The sequence below is a fragment of the Tauraco erythrolophus genome, chromosome 2 (genome assembly GCF_009769465.1).
Source record: "Tauraco erythrolophus isolate bTauEry1 chromosome 2, bTauEry1.pri, whole genome shotgun sequence".
NCBI classification, from domain to species: domain Eukaryota; kingdom Metazoa; phylum Chordata; class Aves; order Musophagiformes; family Musophagidae; genus Tauraco; species Tauraco erythrolophus.
Window position 1 is genome coordinate 96,795,984 of NC_141466.1, and position 17,594 is coordinate 96,813,577.

A 17,594-nucleotide genomic window follows, 5' to 3' on the forward strand; every position below is an offset into this window, starting at 1 on the left:
CTATTTAGCACTGAGGCACATCTTCAGGTTATTTCCAGTCAGGAATATAGATGTGTGTAGCTACAAGACTCTGTGCATGCTGTTCTTATCTGCTGCGTGCGATGTTATATTGCCCTGCAAATCTGTGTATACTAATAAATCAGCCTGCAGACGTGCAGCGGGAGCTTTTGTGTGCATCAGCATGCCTCTGCGGAGACACCGTCTATGCCGGAGACTGGAGCCCCGCTGGGAGAAGTGAGCGAGCTCCTGAACCAAGGAAGCAGTGAAAGGCTGCCCCTCAGGTGGGCTCCCTTTGCCGGCAATGAGGAGCTGCGGTTGCGTGACTCACCGGCTGGCCGTCACGGGAATGTCTGAGAGCAGGACGATGTCGTGGGCATGCTGTGGACGGACCACAAGCCGTGCACTGTTTAGATTCATCTGCCACTGCTTTAGGCAAGCACAGTAAATTACAAGGGCAAGCTTAAAACAATCTGATAATCATAAAGACTTATTTTAAACACAGCTGTTAAGGGAGGATACAAATGTGTAATTTTCGTAATCATCATTTGTTTAGGCTCAGTGTCCTGAGCCCAACAGGCAAACACAGCAAAACTGACCCTAACCAACAGGAACGGAAAAAGGATCTGGTGATGTGACAGACTCTGAGGCAGCTTAAAGGCATTGCACAAAATACTCTACCGTCCACATATGGGCTTCCAACCAGAGACCAACAAAATGAGTAGGAAATCTTTCCATTGATTGTAGCTCACAAAGATCGAAGCCTTTTGAGAAAAATAGCATATCTACTTGTTTATGCTCCTGCTCCACCCCTTTGCGGAGGGTGGTGGTCTGTTGCACACAATTTAGGATCACAGTCCTTCTTGCTGAGAACTGCTAGGCAGGCCCTTCCTCCGTTCTCCTTCTTGTGTCCCAGGAAGAACACTCTGGAGCTGGGCTTCTCGCTGCTGTCCCTTTGCACAGGAATGCAACAGCATCTGAACTACTGCTGGGCGTACATAGCCTGCCTCAGAAAAAAAGCTCCTAATTAGGAAGCAGTTGTGAGGCTAGTGTGATAAAGACAAATCAAGTCACTGGCTTCCTCTGACCTCCAACATGCCTGTTTTGCTCAGGATCTTGCAGGATATTTGGGACAGCTACAGTTCATCTGCTTTGGAAATAGTCACTTACATCACTTTGATTTGGCTGGTTACAAACCATGTTTTAATTGCCTGGTGTTGTCAGCCCCTACCCAGCCTGCCTTGGCTAAGCCCCTTTGCTATAAGGCCAGACTGAATTTTTGTGTTCCAAATACAGATGAGGCTCTGTGCTGGGCTGGCATGTCTCTCTGCAGTACTCTTACATTACAACCTGCCTGGTGGCAAGATCAGTTCAGGCTGTGCCTGGCATCTTGTTTGAGCCCAGGTGTTTCAGCCTTTTTCTGGGGTCTGCTTCATCTCTTCTGACGTGTCCTAGCTTCTCCGGTCGTCAAGCTCCTTCCCACCTGCAGCCTGCACCAGGAACATTAGGAACATTATTACCCTGTACGAATGAACATTCGTACATTATTACCCTGCAGGCTTACTTTCTTGAAAGTGGTTTCTGTCCCACCCAAAATGGGCACGAGCTGTGCCTGCTTCCACTTGAGGCTGCTCATTAGGCACGATGCCACACCTCATCACAGACTCACACGATAACCGAGGGTGGAGGAACCCTCAGAGGTCCTCCTGCTCAGACCAGGGTCAGTGTTCAAGCATCCTGATGCAAAACACAGACACACACACTGAGACTGACCTTAAACACCTCTGCAGACACCTTTTGCTATTGGAGAAAAAGTGATGGAAATGAAAGCCCAGCATTTTTCTCCTTACCTACTTCTGAAAAAAAAAAAAAAGCTCATAATTTTCATTTCGTCACCTTCCACCGCAAACCTTGAAAGAACAGCAGACAGAGGATCTATACACATAGTCCCAGCCTCTAATATTGGTGTGGCTGGGAGCTGCTCCAAATGCATCATTAGAAATAGTATTCTGCCCTTTTTTTAATCCAGAGAGCCAGGATCTGCTGCTCTGTGTGCCCAGCTGGTCTTTAAACAATTGTTTACCCTGACAGTTGAGCTCAGATACTAGTTTCTAGCAGAGCAGTCTAAGCAGGGCTGGGTTTCTCTCTTTGTGACAGAGAGAGCAAGGTTAAAGCGGACAGTGGACATCCAAGCTGCCGGCTCAGCATCATCCCAAGCTGTCAGAGGGGGAGACCAAGCACAGACAAGGGGGTGAAAACACTACCTTTAAGGTTATTAAGCAGCTGCTGCAGGGGTAATCATGGCTGGTGTTCCCATGAGCCATCTCTTTTCATAGTCTCGTACTGCTTCTGTCTGCTTCTCTTCCACTTATGCCGATGGGCTGATCTGCCTGGATTATGTATAATTATGAAATCTTTAAGATGTTCTTCAATGCTAATTCAAGTCAGGAGGGGCTTTATTTTACACAGATGCTTTTTTCCTTCAGCTTTCGTAAGTCAGAGCAGCACACAGTGCAACAGTGAAAAACCAGGATCCACTGCTAAGTTTATTTTTGTAGAGGTTAGTATTCTTGGCATATGACATAGCCATGCTGTGAGAGTTTTCAAATATTAGTTACAATATTTACTTTGCTTTTGTGAAGAATGTGTTAGTTTAAACATGTCTTCTCCTAAGGTAAAGTGAAATAATTAAATTTTCTCACTTTTGCAGTCCTTTCCACCTAATTTCCTCTGCAGTTTATTTATTTTCAGTGTACACAGGATTGTACAAAGAAATAAGCAATTGCAAGGAATGGTGTAATAAAAAAGTTCAATGGATATTTTAATTGTTTGGTAGACAAGATATGTTTATTTCCTTGAGGGGAAGAATAATTGCAACAGCACAGTGCGGAGATTTTCATATCTTGAAAAAAAATCTTGTCTTCCTGAAAGAGTTATTTTATGTATGTGAGGATAACTGTGGAACAGACAAATATTCTAGTGGAGATTTCTGCTAGTTCAGGAAAATGGAATTCAAGACTATGCAAATCCACACAACTTCATTTACAGTTGACAGTTATGTCAGCAACTTGAAAAGAAGCCAACTTCTACTTGCCTTCAGCATGTATTTTGTTGGACATGGCATTAGACTTTTTACATCCGACTTTCAGTGTGACTTAATGCAAAAAAAAGTCCTTATGGCAATCTTTTTTGGTAGTAGTTAGAGGGGGAGCGATGACCATTACCCTGGCTACCATTATAGCCTGTCTTCTTTTCCCATCCAGACTTGTAGCTCGGGACTATCTGCATTAGTGCCTAATGCAACAGAGCCCTGATCGCCGGGGCAATAATGATGCACTGGGAGACCATGACTTCTTTGAGAGGAGGTACTGGGGAAGGCGCTACAAAGATGCATTCATGGTAGCAAATCCAAGGAGGAGGAGGCAGAATGTTGTTTATCCAAGGTAATGTAGTGCGAGTCTGGAAACACCGAGACGTGCCAGGGATGATCATTACAGATCTCCAAGTCACAACAGAAAGCCACTGGTAGCAAATGGGTTCAGCAAAGCTAAGCCACTTCCTTCCAAGCCTCACACATCCATCCAGACCTAGTCTGACTATCTGAGTTCCTTGGAAGTGAATGTAAGTGCCTACATGAATAGAGTGAGCAGGACTTGTCTTTTCGTGAAACGTTATTAATGATATTTATACTGTGGTAACACTCAGGAAGGGTTGAGGCCTCAGGATATTAGTTGCAAACTGTAATTACAGTTTCTGCCTGAAGGAACAAACAACAGTCATGGCTGGAAGGTACAGTTCTGTTCAAAAAATACCAGGTAGAAATTATACTAACACCGACATGGTCTTACTCCGGAAACCTACTTCATGTATTTATTCAGAGTCACGTGTGCTATATACTTTAGTGACATAATAAAGGTCAAATACTTCTTTTCCCTACTCTGATGACAATGAGACTAAGATGTTCACTTTTGTTCAAAAGAAATACCTTCTGAATTAGAGTCATGTTACCTGTACAAAGCTGTGACTAAAGGTATAATTTAGCCTGCAAAATACAGGGGATTTTTTTTGCAGATACTTGTATAGTATGGAAAAGGAAAAAAGCAGATACAGGTCTCCAGCTGATTCTCAGCTTACAAGAAATTATACAGACTGATTTTCCTCCTTTAGCTCCGAAGAAGTTTGGAGTAATATTATTGAAGCTAATGGAGCTACACTACTGTAAATTGCTCTTCTTCAGCCAAAATTGGGCCTTGTCAAGCTCTAAGACGTTAACTGCAAGCTCCCAATCCAGCTTTCCTTGGAGGCTAAGGCTTGCTGCCTGATGGATCTACAAGACCACCAGGGCCACTTGCTGGCCCTGTAGCCTGACACAGCAGGCATTGCTGATCATTCAACTTACTGCCTGGCTAACCTGGGCATTGGGCCACAGGGAACTACTGTGGCACAATGCTGCATAAGGAAGGCTGAGCGATCACCTGTGCTCAGATGACTTTACCCTTAACATAACATACATCTTCCCTGAAGCATCCTGCAAAGGTCCCTGCTTTGCCCTGCGAGCCTACACACCAAACACATCTTCCATGAGACACGGGGCCGCAGTCCTGTCTCCTTCACTTGCTGAAAAAGAACTGTGGAGGTCTGAGTCCTGCCAACTTCAACAGCTCAAAACCAATTGTCCTTCCTCACTCCACTCATGGGACTAGCCCCAAAGTCATGAGACTCGAACAAATACATATATGGCAGTTTATTCTTGCTTTCATTTTGGTTTGAATAGTGCTATTTTGCTTCTCGTTGCAGATACACTCTCAAACTGGCTTCTCCCCTGTCCATTACGCCTGTAACACTTGAAGCAATCCTGCCATCTCATCAGAAGACAGTTCTGCCTCCTGCATCCGTCCTGCTCCTCATCTTCCAGCCAGTTCTGCCCTTCTCAGCCTGAGCTATGCCCTTATAGCAGAGCACCCAGAGGGCTGCCCCTCTGGCAAGAGGTGTACAGACTAAGGACCTTTCTTTATGTTTCTCTGTGTTCACCCTTTAGTCACAAACCACGGGGGAAAAGAAGAGAAACAGCGTGACTCGCTTGCCCAGCTCTTTAAGGGAGTGGTGTGCCTGGTAGGTGGTGTGAAACACTAACTCCTGCTTCTCACTGCAAACTCAGTTGGTGCCTTTTCCGCAGGAGTTGGGGAGGCAGCCAGAGGAGGTTTCTTATGAGCAGTGATACTGTTTACTAGAGAATTCTCAGGAACTTTGGTAGCCACTTGGCTTGTTGTTGCAAGGCCAGCATCTAGCTGTTTGGTGCTGAACCGTCGCACTTTTTGTCCTTTGGGAGCAGAGATTCTACATGTGAAAAAATTTTGAGTTGAGCTTTAGACTGCAGTGGCGGTTCACTGAAGTTCTCTCTTAGCTGGTAAAACTTCTATGGCCAGCCCAACATATTACTGCAGCCAAACTAGGTCCCTAATAGCCAAGACCCCCTCTAGACCAGCTTCAAAAAAAAAAAAAAAAAAAAAAGTGACCAAAACCAGAGAAGAAAAGTGTGGATTTCCTTGTTAGAGGAAAAAAGAGAATACTGAAAACCAGACCTGCCATGTAAATTTGTGAGGAGTGCTTGACCTCAACCAATTAATCTCAGCTAATACTTAACACTTTTTGAGGAATGTTTTTGAACCTAGATTTTATGCAAGGCATTCACCTTTGTGGATCTATTTCCCTTGAGGTCCCTTACCATTTGCTGTACAGTAGCCAGTAATACACCACATTTGCCCCCTGCTTGCCATGACTTAAACCCCACATTTCTTAAAAGCAACTGGCTTCTGCTGTGGAATGATGCAGTTTTTGCCCTCTGTTCAACAAAGCCAGCCACACACGTAGCTGTGATCTCATTCTGGAAAACTTCTGAAGGACAGCGGCCTTGTGCAGAGCAACAATCCTGAGTACCAAATCAGATTCTCTCTGCTTACTCAGTCCTTACCCCACCTCTCTGGTTTCAAGGTATTTTTTTTGTTCCTGAAACACTATAAAAACATTTAGCATACTCAGGATTGACAATAATTAGCCTTCGGAAGACTGAACAGTTCAGTTGCTGAGAATGTCTTCCAAGTTAATAAAACAACAGACGTTTTCTAAGAGAGAAGGCAGTGGTCTCACAGTTAACAACTTGGTTATCTTCAAGCTGGAGCTACTTTCAGGCTTTATCTCTCTTTATTTTTTTCTGAACCACCACAGAGTTTAATTCTAGTTTAACCCACTGTGGGTTTACAAGCCCCCAGTGCTGGCGGCATTCTGTTTTCAAGCACTGGGTTTCAATCCAGAGCGCTGGAGGCACAGGAGCAGAGGCCTGTAATGCTGATGTGGCTCCCCTACACTGTGACTATGGAAAGCTCCAAACTCTCATCTATTTAAAACATCTATTTATTTTTAAGCAGTTTTAAATAGATGAGAACTAAGGAGGAAGGGACTGTTGTGCTCCTAACACTGGCTCTCGCCTGGAATCCTGTCAATGTAAAACCCTCCTGCTCCCCGTGCCGCTGCATAGCTGCACAAGAGCATTTAAGAACAAAATCTCATCAGTTTGGAGCCAGGGTCAGTGTCCTCGAAGCTCCGGACGAAAGCAGAGGAGAACCTGGGGAGGAGGACCTAGACTCCAGGCTATTGGATTTGCAAATTGTTTGGTTCTCGGTAAAGTTTCTTGGAAGGAACTCAGACACATCAGCTTCTGAGCATTTCAAAAGAGGTAACCTTCAGAGTGATTTGTGAACTTTCTGGGTTTTTTTCTTTATTTACAATGCTGAAGGGTAACATCAGTTAACACACACACTGGAGAAAAATGTTGGTAACTTCACTTATGTATTAATTCCAAGTGTACAATTGTGGTTTGTATTTTGATCTGTAGGGATACATGCTGCTTGACAAACATAAAGAAAAACAAGAACATGGCCCCTCCTAATCCTGCTAGGATTTCTGCTGAGAGCCATCTCAGATCTATGGCTCTCATCAGGCAGAGACTGAGGAACGTGCTCACGCTTAACGTGTGTCAATGCTTCCATTGAGTCCCCACCTACGAAGCGAGGCACGTACGTAAAGCTGTTGGGGCTTGAAAGCCTCACCTCCGCCTGACATCACTGCTCGACCCAGAGGACCCTTGCTTAATCTGTTGCGCTGAGCCTCGCAGCAAGACACAGGCAGCGAGTGGATTCATCCTTCATCTCCCTCGTATCCATTAAAAGAGAAAAGAAACGCTCTGCGGCTGCACGAGTCCCGGTGCGTCGCACAGGACAGCGGTGCGGTCGGTGACACGGGCAGGCGGCAGTTAAACGCGCCGTGTTGAGGCGCGGGGTCTGCCGCAGGCACCCACCGCCCCGCCCCTCCTGGCGCCGGGACCCCCGCGGCCTCCCCGTCCCCGTCGCCGTCACCTGGCCCCGGCCGCGGCCCCCCGCGCCCCGGGAGCGCCGCCTGACGTCACGGCGGCCCCAGATTGGCTGCGCGGGGCCGGCACCGGGGCAGGGGCGGCCGCCCCCCCGCCGCCCCGCTCCCCTCCCCTCCCGCACACACTCACTCGCGGAGAAACTCTGAAAAGAGGGTGGTTTGTTTCAGCCCGGACTGGCTTAAGGAGCGTGTCTTACACCCGCCCGCAGACCCCTGGCAGCTCCGGCAACCGAAACATCTGCTCTCCATTGCGACCACCCCCCTCCAGCAAACACCCTTCTCCTGCTGCTGCTCCTCCTCCCTTCCCGCTCCGGCTCCGGCTCCGGCTCGGCTCGCACCCGCCGCTTCCTTTCTTCCAACGATGTTTTCCTGCTCCGCGGGGCGACGTGTTTGCTGAGCTTTTCTAACAGTTTGGGGGACGGGTGAGGGGAACCTGAGGCTTTGTTCCTTTCCCCTCCCGGCGCAGGTTGGGGGGCAGGGAGCGGGTCGCACACACACAAGTTCTTTGGACGAGAGGAAACTCTTGCACCGGGGGTCCGCCAAGCTCGCCGGCTGCCGGGGCTCCCGCTGTGGAAATGGCTCGGATCAGATGGGGCTTCGTCCTCCTCCTCCTCGCTGCCTGTGCACTTTTGTCACCAGCCCTCGCTGCCTCCGAAAAGGGCAGGCTGAGGAGGATCACCTACGTCCTGCAGCCCGGCCGGGCGGGCTCCTCCGGCAGCCGGCATCAGCGCCCGACCCTCCTCGGGGGGGAGCAGCAGCGGGAGCAGCAGCAGCAGCGCACATTTAACGTACAGCTGAACACGCGCTACGGCGGCGGCAGCCTGGAGCGGACCCGGCGGATGAGCAAGCCGGGCGGCGCGGGCGTCCAGCTCCGCTTGGGCCCCGCCGGGCAGGTCCACCCCAACTCCGCCGCTCACGCCGCCTCCTTCGCCAAACCGGCCCGCTTCGGCCCGCGGCCCAAGCCGCCGCCGGGCCCCCGCGGCAACAGTAGCGCCGGCCTGCCCCTCCGCCAGAAGCACCAGCCGCCGCCGCCGGGGTAAGGCGCGCTCCCGCCAGCCGTGCCCCGCACGCCCCCCGCTCCCCAGCGCGGCTCAGGCGCCGGCGGTGCTGCCCGCCTGCTCGCCTGGAGCCTCCCTTCCTTCCCGCCGACCACCTTCGTCGCGGCCATTGCCGCCTCTCCTCGGGTACGGAGGTAGAGGCAGGGGGCCGAGGAAGCCCGCGCCGGGCTCCTGAGGGGCACCGCCGCGTTCCCTGCACGCCGCCCTTTTCCCGCTGGCTGCAAACCCGCTGTGGGCGCGTAGCCCCCCTCCCGCCGTTTCTCCGCCGCCTCCTCGAGGCACCTGAGGCCGGGCGCGGGGCCAGCCCGCCCCGCACCGCCGGGAGCCCGAGGCGTCGAGCGCGCGACGAGCCCCGCCGCCGCCCTCCTCCCTGTCCTCCGGCGGGGGCGGCCCCGGCCTTGCCAGGGGCGAGCCGCGGCCCCCGCCTTTGCCATTCGCGCCCCGGAAAGTAGCGCTCGGGGTGTCTGTCCGCCCGGCCCCAGCCCTCTCCGGGAGGCGCCTGCCCGCCTTTCTACTCACAGCCGGTGCCGGGCGAGGAATTCCCTCGAACGCGCTTCTGGAGGTTTAATTCTTCCCGCCTTTCCTTTCCCCGGCCCAGCGCCCGCCCCGCGGCCCGGCAGGGGTTGGGGAGCGGGGCCGGCCGCGGCGTCGGGGGGGGCCCCGCCGGACCCTCGTCCCTCTTTGCTGTTCCCGCAGGGTCAATGTCTGCGGGGGGCAGTGCTGCCACGGCTGGAGCAAGGCCGCGGGCTCGCAGAGGTGCATCAAACGTGAGTAGCCGCGTGGGTCGGGGGGGCTGTGGGGGCGCCGCCGCGGTCAGTAGCGGGGGGACCCGCGGGCGCCCTACTGGCACCTGCCGAGGCGGTGGGTGCTGACGTTGTCTGTGGGCAAAGCGGTGCTGGATGAGCTACGGATCCCGCCCGCGACGCACTGGCACGCCTAGCTAGCGTGCTTGTTCAGGCCCTTCTCCGATGGCAGCGTGATGTGTGGCGGCTGCAACGCGTCACTTCTCATCCCTAAATCCCTCCTTGCTAACCTTCAGCCTTGCTAAAGAATGAACAGCAGGTGCCTCTTCTTACGTTCATTCTCAGCCATAGATAACGGTGTTTTTGGAGAGAGCTTTGCAGAGGTTATTTTTTGGTGGAAAAACACCCTCTGTGTTACTGCTTGGGTGCTAGGAGTGTTTTTTGAACAGGAAGGCTTAATAACCTGCCAGAGGAGCACAGCTGAGGAGCAAGGATTTGCCATCTATCCATGCTATCCCTTCACCAGCGGCCCACATGATGATCCTGTGCTTGGGGCGTGGAATTTTTGAAGCGTTGAACAAGACAAAAGTGGGTTTTGAGAAGCTCTTGTAGAGGGATATACCTTTACTGGGGTATCTAGAAACACAAAATATGTGCATAAAATAACACCGATTGTGTTAATGATATTGTACTCAGCTTATCCTTTCTAATGCGAAAGAGGAAGACTCTGCTAATTTAGGCAGGGTTCAGGATGACTGCAAATGGCTAAACTGGAGTGATGTTGACATAGGTCATGGAAGACTGGAATAACATACCTCTTCAGGAAACCGCTTTAGATATCAGCAAGATTGGGCAGATCTTGGAACACTGCTTTAGTTCAGCAGGACAGACTTGTGTCCCTGAGAGGGTTGGAGTAAACAATGCCTCCAAGGTGCAAACTCTGTTTGGGTTTTTTTGTAGTGACTTTTGTCCCTGTGTGGGATTTTTTCACAATAGGGAGCAATCACATTTGTAATCCTTAGAAAGGTCAAGTACCTTTGACCTGCATGAAACTGTTGCTAGGAAGCAGAGACTTTATTACAGTAGGCTGTTAAAGATAAAACTTCACAATTTGCCTGACCAATTTAGACATGCTAAGATAGTCTTCTAAATTAATATTTTCAGCTTAAAATACATGCTGCTGTGTTAGGTTAGTCATCTTTTTTGCTTAACACACATTACGAGTACTAGAATGATTTCCTTCAGTTTACAGTGGTATTTTGAGCCTAATTGCAGAGCTTAGTAAACACCTACCAGAGCTGAAAGACTAATAAAAGTGAAAAAAAAAGTCTTAGTAAGTTCAGGTAATTAAGTGAAAAACTGTATGTCAACTGCAATGTTATTGTCAACCAATTTTATTTTCACTATTTTGAACAAAACCCAAACAACTTTCCTTTTTGTGGCTCTTTCTCTGTCTTGTAATAACTTTTATTTCTAGATAACTTCGATCCATCTTTTTAACTCTTGTCTATAAATTAAGTAATTTCCTTTGCTTTCTGTCCTTTAAGTTTTGGGTTTTTTGACTTCTCCGAATATCATTGAATTATTACATATTTTTTATCTTATTTTTTTTTTATTCCTTTCTGTTTTTTAGGATCTTCAATAAGGACTAAGTCAGACAATTAGATTTTTATGGAATAGCTGTGTAGTATCTCATTGAAATCCATGAATTACTTGGTTTGTTCATATAGTTAGTGGAGGATAGAGCAGTAGAGTTAAAAGAAAGGGAGGAGGATTTTCTCTTTGACCTTTTTTTCTCATTTTGTGTCTCTGACGTTGGTCTCTCCTTAGCATTAAATATTTTTGCTGCCTGCTATGATGCTACTCTCGTACCTCCTAGCAGCAGCATAATACACTTGGCTTGGATCTTCTCAGTTTCACCCCTCTCTTGGCAAGGGCAACTCAAGTTGTCTGTTTTGTAACTTAAGCAAACCATGAGATAGCATTGACTTGATTTAGCTGTGGAAGATTAGTCTCACAGTCATAAAAGCCAGATATCTCCTTTTCTTGAACCTCCCAATGTTCCTTTCAGAAGAACAGAAACCCCGTAAGTTAACCCCTTTATTTCTCGTAAAAATAAGTGGTTTTAAAATTCACATAGTGGACCATCAGTTGTTTTTGAGTGGATTATTGCAGTTGTGGATTAATTGAGCCACAGATAAAGGAACACCTGAGCTGACTTCATGCAGAGTCAGTTTGGATCTGTCAGGGTTTATTAGCTCAGGCTTGGTATCGCTTTAATAAGCTATTTGATCTCTAGGGCCAGTTTATATTCCTTTGCATGGTGCAAAGTCTGAGCTAATAAACCCCAGACCCATACTGGCGCTTTCCAGAGCCAACTTCCATTTGTCTCCGTCGTTCTTCCAGAACGAGAGTGCTGAGAGCCAGCTCTGATCATTGAGGCTTATTAGCTCAGGTGTAATCCCAGGCTGGAACAAGCAGCATGTGTTTCTGCTCTGCTGCACCTGTGTGAATAAGCCTGTCTGTAACCCACAGAAAGAGGCAGAAGGAGAGAGGTATGGTCTTGCAACCCAGGCTGTGTTAATCTTCCTTCCCCCTCGCTTTGTCTTGCATGGTGGTGTTTGCTAGCCCTGCTTTCTCATGCATGGGGCCATGGCTGAGGCTGCTCTTCCCTTGGGTGACTTCTGTACCAGTTGGGTGATGGTCTGTCTGGGAGCAGTGGCAGCTGCATCGCGTTTCCCTTGGTCGCAGCAACAGGGGGTATTATTTGAAATGTTTCTGTGCAGGTCAGAGGGCAACATATACACAAAGCAGGCAAGTGGACTTCTCAAGTACTTTTTCTAAATTTTTAGTTTGAAGCTGAACTGTCTATTGTGTTTAAAGTATTCATGTTCTCTTGGAAGCCTGATATTCTGTCCTCGGAAGGTAAGCTTCTGTTTTCCTGTGAACTACCTGTATGAGAGTGCTTACCGTATCCAATTTTAGGCATATAGATTCCCTCCCCCCCACCCCGGTGCTTAATATTTTAGTTTTACATTGTAAAGTTTTGTCTTGGGAACATCTTTTTCAGACTTGGTGTGACTTTGCTTATGAAGAACTGCATCATTCTAATTAAAAAGATGAAATAATAAAGCTCGGTGTTAAAAGTATTCAGAATTGCTTTATGCTGGGAGAGTGCTGTCTAACAATCAAAAATGACCTTTTTGAAGTGTTCAGGGCATCCACCTTTGGGTGAAGACAAGGGTGGGAAAAATTCAACCACAGCAATAAACACCTTCGAAAATTATAAGCACGTGAAGGGGTTTATGACAAAGATTGTCTTCCAGTCATAGTTATCATAGGTTACGATCTGCGTAAGTGTGATAGTGAAATACCACCAAGGCTTGAGACGTCATGTTTTGTTAGTACTTGCTGCATAAACGGAGCATTATACAAACATTAATTAGCTCTATAACATGGCTGTAAGGCAAGTAAAATCTAGAGTGTGGGTTTTTAATATTTATTTCATTTATGAAAATTGAGCCATAGGTTAAACATGGCCTTGGACAAGTTATAACAATTGTCTGGAAGGCCTAAGATGGAAATTAGGAGTTCCTGCCTCTAAACTGCATGTTTATCCTATTGAAAACTGTTGTCTTCTACTTAGTTACTTGCTACTAAATTTCTGTTAGTTAATACTATTCCTACAAAATATGCTCTTCTGTTTTTTTTTTTTTAATGATTACAAGGAGCTGTTTTTCATTACATATTGTTTGCAGGATCTGATATCTTTTAAAAAAATAATTAAAAAAATAAGAGAACCACCTTATTCTAATAGTAGGCCCCTTCTAAAATGTATAATAATGCATTTTTTCTAGAGTATTAATATCAATTGTTTGTGAGTTCTCAGTGTGAACTCAGTGGTTTAAGAAACAGCATTGCCTGAAGGAATTCTAACTTCCACTAATATAACGATGAGAATTAACTAATGCTAGTAGGGATGGAGAGAGTTGTCTGTTAATGGAATACTGAAGCATGAGCTCCATATTGCAGAGGTCTAAGAAAGGCTCATAGGGCAAACAGGTGAGGAAGTGAATTTTGCAGGATTATGTTTAGAGTAATTCCTCTCCCTATATGAAATTTAATGTCTGTTTAGTTGTAGAAGGATCTCGTGTCTTTGTTAGCTGGAGGTGGTGTATGTGTACATGCATGTATTGCATGCATGAGTATAAGGAGAGGATTTTGGAGTTGGAACTGGACTGGAGTCTTTGAGTTTGGTCATGAAGTTCTTTCCTGTCTGTCATGTGCTCAGGCAGCTTGGAAAGGTCATAGAAATATAAGACAAACTGTTGTCTTTTTTTGTATTAAAAGATTATTTGCTAATTCTCCTCTCTTTTGAAAGACTTCCTGGCTCAACATGAAATAAATGGACTATAGGTAAATTTATTTTTCAGATTAAGAAAATATACAACAGTAGAGTCTTCCTGCTGGAGAAGGAGGCTAAAAAGTTGTGCTAATACTTGCCCAGAGGAAGGGTCCCCTTTGTTCAGTTCCTGAATCTTCGTGGCCTGTACTTGTGTGTTGCGATTCGGTTTTAGCTGTCTGATTCCTAAACCTCCAGAGCTACTCTTCTCCCTATCACTGAGTTAGCATGCTGCAGCTTTATGTCTCCTTCAGGACCAGGGCACTTCACAATGCGATTGGTAATTCTAGGCTCCCGGTTGTTCAAGACTTGGATGGAACACACCTAGGTTGCTTCTAGCTTGTGCTCCTGAATTTTCTTGGGGAAGGTGAGGGAAAGGTTCCATGCTCAGGTCTTGTTCTGATGTAGGGCTAGGATCCAGACCTGGAAACTTGGAAGCATACCTGGGTCTCCCAGTTTAGATATAAAATTCTGTACCACTAAAAATTTAATATTGGTTGCTTAGAATCTACTCTTTCTCTGTCTTCAGTTCAGATCTTAGAAATGGTGGTATCCAGGAGAGCTGTATTTTTCATCATTGGAACTGAGTACTTCAAATGTTTGCCGCTGTGCTTCATGGAGGTTTTCTGGTCATAAATGGTTTGTGAGGCTTGTGCTTAATCAGTTTTGTGACTTTGAGTTTTATCAAGTTTTGTTTATTTACATTTTGTATACAAAGTCTAACTATAACATACTGTCTCCAAATGTTGGTTGTTCTCATTCTAAGACCATTATCTCAGTAAAAGCAGTATCAATCTCCTTCAAATTATGTCTAAATCAAAATTAAATGTCTCCATTTTGAAGAGACATAACTACTTTGACTTTATGTAACTGGCCTATACATTAGTCCTTTTTAATCTATTCTTTGATGTTGTTTTTAAACACTTCAAAATTGAAAAACCGAAAGCCATTAGTTGAGTAGCTTGGTTTTGCCTCTGCTGTGCTTGCTACTGTAATATGTAAATAAAACTGTTGAATTCCATATACAAGGAATAGATTGGCTTTTGTAGTGGGAAAGCTCCTGTTAGCCGTCAGTAGTAGTTCTACTCTGCTTTATTTTTCATTTACTGTTCTTGGGAAGGGCAGAGAACGAGAGGATCCAGATTCTTGTCATCTTTGGCTTTGTCTACATTAGCAAGCAGCATGGACTGACGGGAGCAGATCTATAGACCAAAGCCTTTGGTTTTGATGACCTGAGGCCCACGGTATGCGTGTTTCAGGGCTCAGTGTTTTATTTTGGACAAGGTATAGTCTGGTCTCATGGAATGGATGCCAATATGAGGCTGAAATACATTAGGTGCATTCTGGGAGTGTTCATATTTTGGGTTTAGCTTTTATTTAAAAGAAATACAGTGCATGTGCCTTATGATGGCCCCACAACATGAACCAAACCTTGGTGAGTGTGATTGATAAGATATGCTTCAAGAGAGAATCCTGATCCAAGCTAAAGCAGTAACACAGACTTTGATCACAGTGTCCACCTCCTGGCCGTTGATGGCAGCCAGCCTCCCTCCATCCCAAGAGAGGAGGAAGTAAGAGCTGTGAGAAGATGGGGAGCTGTTAGTTGCTCGCTGCTGTACAGACGTGACCATGCCGTGTGCTATTGCCACATTTCGGTGAGGAAACATAAGTCCACAGTTAGCGTGAGGTGAAACCTACCCAGCCTTTTCTTTGTGAGCCATTTGGGACTTTACTGGAAACAAGGAAGGTTATAATGGTACATAGTCTCTGTTTCATACAAATACTACATGTGTGTATAGATTTAAAACAAAAGAAAAAAAAACCTTAAAAGAAACTTCTCTACTTCTGCACTGAAGTAGACAGCATATCAATAGTGAACTCATTCAGCTTGTTGCAGGAGTTAGTGTAAACAAAAGAAGCAGGACATGTAGTAAAGTTGTAGTAAATCTACAGTGGATTGGAAGTCAGTATCAGAAGGAACCTGGAAAACTGGAGATTTTTTTCTTTGTTTTCCTTGCAGATTTGTTGGCTATTTGTTTTCAGTGTGTGACTTGGAAGTGGTGTAGAAAGGTATGTAGGTGCTGGGAAGAGCTGTGGTTCATCCAGCCATTGCACGGTGTTCTAGTTCTGTGTGTGTGCAGGAACAAAATGACGTGTTGGCAGCAAAGTGATACTTTGATACTTACAGTACTAGTCTTACACCTCGCTTCTGTACGGCTGCTCTTCCGGAGTGTGGAGAAGGGAAGAACTGGAAGTGGAGCATGCTCCCCTCTCCTTCCTCTCCAGCAAAGTGAGAGAGCAGGGCAAAGTGGCTGTGTGTATGGGATCCGTGATCCTCCCGGCCTTTGGGAAAGTGAGGCAGCAGTGAGGGGTGGGGTTCTACACTCTGCAGGGCCTTGAAGAACTTGGGTGCAGCACCTCTAACGATACCCTTCTCTGCAGCCTCCAACAGGAAGAGCTGCTTGTGCCAGCTGATCCTGCCTTAAAGCAAACTTGGATTCCTTGGGAGCTACAGAGTTAGTGGAGGGTGGATGGAGAGGGGCACACACCTCCGTCAACTGAATCCTTGTTCAAATACTGCAGAACTGGGTGTTAGCGGATTGTGAGTGGTTCAGATTGTCAAGTGAGTTTGTGTTCTGTAGCTTACATAGACTGATACTGAGTTGGATTTGAGGTTTTCTGCTTTAGTTTTTTTGTTCTGCCTTTAAAAGCACCAGTACTTGATTTGCATAGCCTGATTTATTCCTAGAAAACAGATCGTCTCCATTGACTACAGAAAGAAAGCAAAACTTTAGCATCTCTCCGCATTTCTGACTGTACACAGAAGGGGAACAAGGATTTTGCATGTTAGCAGGGCACAATGTTCATTTAAATACAGAGCTAAAAATAGTTCTGCTCAGCCATGTTCTCTTTGTGAAATGCAGATAGTAATCCCCGTGTAAACCTAGAGTTTTGGAGAGCTGCTTCCTGATAAAAGGAGATTGTTTTGTGACTTGTTTTTTCACAATTCAAATCAGTTTATTATCTCTAGATGGCAGTTTAGGCTTGGGTTTTCAGAGAAACTCAACTAAATGGTGAACTGTTATTGAGAGTTGGTTGGATTTAGGAAAAACTTTATTGTTCTTAGCATTTTAATTACTCTATTATGATTAATAGTCTTTTCTGTGGTGTTTCTTTTCTGTAGCACTTCACTTGTCTGAATCCTGCATCCAGTTAAAAATTTTCAATTGTCTCTTTATTGGGTTTATCTTTGTTCAGTTTCCCGCATATTTCTTACAAAGTATTTTGTAACAAAATGAATAAGCACTGTAAGGAGGAAGGTTAAGAGAATCAAAAAGATTGCAGACTGGACTGTGAACCACTCCCAACAGGCAAGAACAGCATGTGACATGTTAATCTGCTAGTTTCTTTGGCTTAGTCTGTTCTGTAGTGAATGATTTTTTTTGTTGTTGGATACTAAAATAATAGAAGGATCTATAGCATATGAAATGTTTGTACTGTCAGAACATGTATAATTATGATCTCATATAATTAAATACTTTAAAATGTCTCCCAGCATGTATGGTCTAACGTAAGTATTTATACTATATAAACTCCAGTAAACACAACATGAATGAAAATGCCAAATATCAAACAGCATGTTATATTCTTATGACTGATAAAATAATGCATCCTTTGCTGGTTAGGCTTTTGAAGTATTTGAGTATAGCTGCTATTAAATTCTGATAAATCTTAGCATTTAGAGATAATACTATGAAGATAGGTAGAAAATTATAATAAAGCACGTTATGTTGTCATTGAGTTAGGAGAGATACTCTAAACTTGTTTGTTTTAAAAGAAATATGTATGCCAAAAGCATTGGGTTTTTGTTTCCCCTCGTTTCTTGGAGGTCATGTTTATGTAGCTATCCACTCCAGTGTGGGAATGCATCAGATATTTTGAAGTGGACCAGTGAAGAATTCCAGCAGT

At 45.8% G+C, this 17,594-nt stretch overlaps 1 protein-coding gene across 2 annotated transcripts in view; it reads left to right on the forward strand.

Moving 5' to 3' along the window:
* The first annotated feature begins 7,997 nt into the window (after positions 1-7,997).
* LTBP1 (latent transforming growth factor beta binding protein 1) overlaps positions 7,998-17,594 on the forward strand; it is a 204,689-nt gene continuing 195,092 nt past the window's right edge. For both annotated transcript variants that reach the window (XM_086628160.1, XM_086628169.1), the window contains exons 1-2: positions 7,998-8,458; positions 9,177-9,247. In XM_086628160.1, the coding sequence (XP_086484286.1) occupies positions 7,998-8,458; positions 9,177-9,247 (532 nt within the window). The remainder of the gene's footprint in view (positions 8,459-9,176; positions 9,248-17,594) is intronic.